The 6,767-nt window shown below is 32.1% G+C and overlaps 1 protein-coding gene and 1 long non-coding RNA gene across 2 annotated transcripts; both read left to right on the top strand.

The window, feature by feature from the left end:
- Window positions 1-2,433: 2,433 nt before the first annotated feature.
- LOC122195564 (uncharacterized) lies at window positions 2,434-2,869 on the top strand. The gene is made up of 2 exons (XR_006185926.2): window positions 2,434-2,721; window positions 2,814-2,869. It is a non-coding gene; the product is annotated as an uncharacterized LOC122195564 (long non-coding RNA).
- Window positions 2,870-3,836: 967 nt separating this feature from the next.
- LOC111910454 (S-adenosylmethionine decarboxylase proenzyme) lies at window positions 3,837-5,227 on the top strand. The gene has a single exon (XM_023906291.3). The coding sequence runs from the start codon at window positions 3,976-3,978 to the stop codon at window positions 5,071-5,073; it is 1,098 nt and encodes a 365-aa protein (XP_023762059.1). The 5' UTR covers window positions 3,837-3,975; the 3' UTR covers window positions 5,074-5,227.
- The last annotated feature ends 1,540 nt before the right edge of the window (window positions 5,228-6,767 follow it).

The raw sequence follows: 6,767 nt of genomic DNA, 5'->3' as shown, positions 1-6,767 counted from the left end.
GGACAATTATGGCCATTGAGGGGTAAAATGGTCTTTTACCCTTTTGTGAGTCTGTATAATGGTTAGTTTAGCTTCTTGAGAGCTATGATTAATTAGGGATAATTGTCGTATGTGTTAGGCAGAGGCTAGACCGGTGATTTGAGTTCGAGATTAGCTGATTTCTTGCGAGGTGAGTCTTCTCACTATACTTACCATGAGTGGTATCTTGTGTGACTGAGATGTCTTATGTGCTTACTTGTGTATTGTGATATTCTGCATTATGTCTTTGTGATTTATGCTAAGTATTATTATTATGAGCTTATTGAGTTAGGACCGGAGGGTCCATCCGAGTTGTGGGGCCGGAGGGTCTCCACCGAGACACATTGACCGGAAGGTCGTATTGAGTTAGCAGCGAGTGGCTAATGAGATGTGTGTGATATTTTGGAGAACTCACTAAGCTTCGTACTTACTGTGTTATGTGTTTCAGGTACTTCTCAGGATCATGGGAAAACATCGGTTTGATTGTACATACATCAGAGATTGAGTTATGTTTTGAGAGGATCCTAGAGGTGTGATATATATATATATATATATATATATATATATATATATATATATATATATATATATATATATATATATATATATATATATTGAACATGTGTTGATGATTGATATTGTGACACTTTTGTTATTTTTGAATTGAGATAATTGCGTTTTTAAATTGAAAAATTTGGTTTGAAATTTACGGTGTTACGTTATTACTCAACTTTAAGAAATAATGGATAAATAACTCATTCGTCTAGGCTCTTCCCGTTATATGGATCATATTTTTTAATAAGAAAGATGGACCAAGGAGAATGTACATCGACTATAGAAACTTAACGAGGTGGTGACGAAGAAATGATATCTACTCCCATGGATTGATGATATTTTTGATCAATTACATGAGGAAAACTTCTTTTCTAATATTAATATTTGATTTATATATTGCCAAGTAGAAGTGACATGTTTATGTCTTTTGGTTTGATCAATCCTCGATAAGTTTGTGATTTTATTCTTTTGGTTTGATCAATCCTCGATAAGTTTGTGATTTTATTCATTGATGATATACTAATTTACTCCAAAGAACGACTAAGAACATAAGACATAATTGAGAGAAATACTTGAAATACTCAAAAGGGAGAAGCTTCAAAATATTCCAAGTTTAGGGTAGAGATGGTATTAAAGTAGATGCTACAAAATTAGAGCAATCATGAAATAGGAAACACTTAAAAGCCCAACCGAAATTCTAATCTTTTGGATCCAACAAGTTATTACCAAATACTATCTATTAAGGAATTTTCTGAAATAACAAATTTGTTTTCTCCTTTACCTGATGAATGTAGAGTTTATTCCTTTTACCTCTTACCATTTAAAGATTCAGGAATTAAATTACCTCATACATGATTTGAAGTTGACATTAGTTATCCATGTAATGAAGATTTGAAAATATAAGCTTTATGTAGCAACGTGTAAACTTTACATTGGCCACAAGAGTCTACAATATTTTTTTGGTCAAAATAATTTCAATATATGCCAAAGGACGTGGATTGACATTGGTTTTGTTAGGGATTACTTTTGTTGCAATTTTTCGTTGAACATAAATTCGTGGAATATCTTGATGGTTATATTTATGCTTAGTTTAATTTATATTTTAAACTACCATCAAAATCCAACAACTTGAAACAAAAAAATTGTTCAGACACATGCAAAAAAAAACTGTCTAATGATTGAATTTTAGTTCAATAGTATAATCAACCTCACAAATATGACTATCTCGATTGTTGGTCATGTTGTCTCGTTTTTAAAACATGCAACACTTGCATTTTTATGCATTTGTTCCTCACAATTATTGTAAGGTGTCATAATGATATTGATATCATTTCAATCTTATCACTCATTACTTTTCCAAGACCCATTATGTTCAAATTACATTGTTAGTAATATTTTTTCATGCTTCTTGATAGTTAATACATATATACAATACACTATTAAACTCCAACATATTCTTCATATGGAAAATGTTTTTTCAATGCTTGTTGATAGTTAACAGTTTATAGAGAAAAAAAGAGGAAAGTGGTTTCCGGAAATAATTATTTTATATTTATTTAATATTCAAAAAGTAGAAAACTCTTTATTTCAATATTTTCAAAAAGTAGAAAACTTTTATTTCAATATTCTAAATTGTACAACATAATAATGAAAACATAACAAATTTGTTAGCTCTTTTAAAAACAAATAATAACGGAAACTAAACACTTAGTAACGTTTAGATATTAGAGATAAGGATTACACAAATAAATATATAAATGAATCAATGCCATTGGATTAGATTCATCAAATAATGTAATTAAAAAATTTTAATAAAACAAAATCACAATTAATTAAAAATTAAAAATTAAAAATTAAAAATTAAAAATTAAAACTAAATCGTATTTCCTCTCATTAGCTGTCAAATATTCCAAACTCGTGGCTGTGACGCTATACACCACAGAGAAGTCTCTAGGTAACTGCACCCGATGGCATATTCGTAATATTTTTGTAAACTAGTGGCTGATAACAATCACAAACTCTTATATATACCCTCATATCTCTGCCGTCTATCAACATTACGTTCACGATAACCCTAAAAATCAAAGGAAAGAACACGCCTCTTCTTTGATATTCATCGTCGATCGTTTTATTCTTTTCTTCATCAAGGTAAGCGTGTTGTTTTGATTCTCTTTCTTCTTCTTGGTTTGAGATTCGTGTTTTGTGTTCTTTTCATTGATGTTTTAAGGGTTTTATTGCAGATCGGAGATCTGAATTTTCGTTCTAGAGGAGTCGTACAACAACAAAATTTATATTGTAAGTTCAAACACCTCTCGTTTTAGATCGTAGTTGTTTGATCTTGTCTGTGTTTATATGAATGTATATACGTAAGCACTCCTGTACGCATGTCTAGGGTTTTCAATTTCTCAATGATTTATCATAAGTTTTTGAGGCTTGATCGGGAATCCTTTTTTGATGGCTGAAGAAACTTTCTCTTTAGATCTTAAATATAGTTTTGTCTGTTAACCCTTTTACACGTTTTTTGGTTCTATCATTGGCTTAACCGATTTGAATGATTGAAGTGGGTCTTTTACTTGTCTTTTTTGCTTTATATGGTAATAATTGTGTTCTTGGTTCAAGTTCCCTTTACATTTAAATATTACTGTTCCAATTAAACAACTAAAACAAGTTGATTAGCTATCGGTTGGTGTGTTTAACGTTGTTCTTTCAACTAAATTAGATCTTGAATGTGAATCCCAAAAGAATAAACGCTGATTTATGTTCTTATCTTTGTTTACCAAATCATAAAGTTTGAAACGATTATGAACTACAAAAGATTAATCGTTGATTTTAACTTTTTCTTGTAGAATGTAACGTAACATCATAATCTTGCTTTTGTCATTATTCGTTCATTCACCATTCTTTTCATTTGTCATTATCTCTCTATATAAACCACTAGTTTTAAACAAATTTCTTTGTTCGTTTAACTAATCTTTCAACATCGTTTGATTTACAGGACAAAACTGAATGTTCTAATGGAAACCAAAGGTGGGAAAAAGCCTAGTAGTAGTAGTAGTAGTAAATCGTTTTATGAAGCTCCCCTAGGATACAGCATTGAAGACGTTCGCCCAAACGGAGGAATCAAGAAATTCAGATCTGCTGCTTACTCCAACGTAAGCACAATACCAAATTCCATTCCATCCATTACAATTCCATTTTCTCTATCAATGAATTCAATACTAATTATATTTTTCTTTTCTTTTTACAGTGCGCTCGCAAACCATCCTGATATTCCCTAAATCGCTTTCCCCTTCACGTCACTTGACGTGCTTTTAATTTTACTGCTTTCAAATTAGTTTAGAATTAGTAAAAAAACCCTCTTCCCTTTTCTTCTTCTCTCATCTTTCTCCTCTTCTTGCTCAAATGGCGCAACAAGTTTCTGCAATCGGTTTTGAAGGTTACGAAAAAAGACTCGAACTAACATTCTTCGAGCCCAGCATCTTTTCCGACCCGAATGGTCAAGGTCTTCGGGTCCTCTCAAAGACCCAAATCGATGAAATTTTAACCCCAGCTGAATGCACAATCGTGTCTTCTCTCTCCAACGACCATGTTGACTCTTACGTTCTCTCAGAATCGAGTCTTTTTATTTTCCCATACAAACTCGTAATCAAAACATGTGGGACCACCAAGCTTTTGTTGTCGATTCCAGCTATTCTGAAGCTAGCGGCGACACTCTCTCTCACTGTCCGATCAGTGAGATATACACGTGGCAGTTTTATATTCCCCGGAGCTCAATCTTTCCCACATAGAAGCTTCACCGAAGAAGTTTCAGTTCTCGATTCCCATTTTGAGAAACTCGGGTTATCAAGCAAAGCTTATGCAATGGGTGCTTTTGACAAGCCTAACAAGTGGTACGTTTATTCCGCTTTTGCCAATTCTGATTCCGGTGTTGCTGATTCCGATTCCGGTGACATGTACACGCTCGAGATGTGCATGACGACTCTAGACCGTGAAAAAGCTTCTGTCTTTTACAAAACCGAGTGGAGTTCTGCAGAAACAATGACGAACGATTCCGGTATCCGTTCGATCCTCCCAAACTCTGGAATCTGTGACTTTGAATTCGACCCGTGTGGGTACTCCATGAATGGAATTGAGGATTCCGCTGTTTCAACTATTCATGTGACTCCGGAAGATGGGTTTAGTTACGCGAGCTTTGAGGCTGTTGGGTATGACTTGAAGGAGATTGGATTGGAAAGCCTTGTGAGAAGGGTGTTGGATTGTTTTGAGCCTGGTGAGTTTTCGATTGCTGTTGGTGGAGGAATTGGAAACGGAATTGGAAGCGGAATTGAGATTGAAGGGTATGGGGTGGAAGAAAAAAGTTATGAAGAAATTGGTGGTGGAGAATCGATTGTGTATCTCAAGTTTGTGAAGGAAGGTGGGAGCTGCTGTGGGTCTCCGAGGTCTGTGTTGAAAAGCGGAGGGTGGAAAGAGAAGGAGAATGAAGAAAAGGAGTATGAGTAGGTTTTAATAAAAAATATTTAATTAAATAAATGCCATGTTATTATAAACATGGTTTTGTTATGGATTTTTTTTTGGTTTTCTGTTTACGTTTGGTGTTATGACTATTTGGTATTATCAAAGATGATATAGATGCTGTGCATCATTTGGTTTTTAATTTGGTTGCTATTTTGTTTATATATTTGTTTGTATCTGATGGAAGAATGTTCTTCGATGCTTTCATTCAACTTGAAATTTTAGTTGAATGTAAATACTAAATACATGTTAACAGATTATCAACATCAAATGTTTTTTTTAATCAATCTAAGTATTTTAAATTTTTTCTTTGAGAAGAATTTAGAAATAAGATAGTATAAAAAGTTATTTGAAAACCTATATATATGTTAGGCTTGTAAAGAACAATACGGGTTTGGGTTCAGTGTTATACGGTATATTTTAATATCTTAAAAGTGCTTGTAATTGAATATCTATTTGTTTTAATCTATAAAAATTAAAATAATGATAGTCACAGGTTGTTTGTTCTAAATCTTCACTTTTAAAATAATTAAAGTATTCAAATACTTCAAGAAAATATGAAGTTTGGAAGATACATGCTCGAGACGCTTGTCTTGAATCCTGTCAATTTCTCTACCCCATTATATAATATGTTAATACTATGATGAGCATAAATATTCTATTGTCTCGTTTGATTTAATAGATCTAGTCAATTTGATATGTCTTATTATTTTTGGAGAATGATATAATAAGTAGTATTCACAAGTGGCCAAAAGTTCTATGTATGTTGAATAAAAGCAATTTTTTTGACGAGTATAGTCATAAAGTGATAAACACAAAGTTTATGTCACGGCTTTTACTAAACATATCATACTTCTTTTATTCATTATCCTAAAGTTTAATTATGCATTGATAAAATCATGTATCATTTGATTCTAATAATTTGTTTTAATGTGTCTTTTTTATTGTTTTTATAATGATGGTAAATCTCACACAATGTTTCGCAAACCATGTGACAAACAAACGGTATCTATAGAAGAGAAAATTGAACACCAAAGAGTTAAAAGCTCTTAAAAGTAAAACATGTGAGAACTCATTTGAAATGTTTTTCATATATTTCACATATGTGGGTCGATTTTATTATGAACTTGCACAGTGAGCGCCACCTCCCATGTCGACTTCAAGACATGTTAAATTGGAACCATATTTATGATGAACATGGACACTAAGTTTATATATTTATTTACTCCAGTTAATGTTATTTTCTAGAACGAAAATTATATCAGCAAATCAACAAGAAGCTAGTTACAGAAAAACATTATATTGAACAAAATAGCAATGGTTGGATCTAGTGCAATTCATTATATGCATCTATCCAAGAACTTAAGTATATTCAAGACAAACTATAATATCATCTAAATTTTTCTGAAAACGACTAGAATGATTAAACAGGATAACAACCAGCTTGCGCTTTATATAGTGGGAATGAGTAAGAATATAACTATCATAGTTTACTTACTTTCACACCAAAAATAACATCAGCTACTCTCACATCCTCTATATCAAATGAAAAGTGTAACATTTTATTGGTTTGGTTTATAACATCCTAATTGGTTCCCATTATAAGCGTAGTCCACATATAATGACATAGATATTATATTTACATATTTATCATACTCATTTATTCTAAAACAATCAGATAA

The sequence above is a fragment of the Lactuca sativa genome, chromosome 8, assembly GCF_002870075.4.
Source record: "Lactuca sativa cultivar Salinas chromosome 8, Lsat_Salinas_v11, whole genome shotgun sequence".
NCBI lineage: Eukaryota > Viridiplantae > Streptophyta > Magnoliopsida > Asterales > Asteraceae > Lactuca > Lactuca sativa.
The sequence above is the reverse complement of the archived record's forward strand: the minus strand, read 5'-3'. Positions and strand labels throughout refer to the sequence as shown.

What these genes read in the sequence shown, in the direction of transcription:
- LOC111910454 (XM_023906291.3), top strand. Translation starts at nt 3,976, where the DNA reads ATGGCGCAACAAGTTTCTGCAATCGGTTTTGAAGGTTACGAAAAAAGA.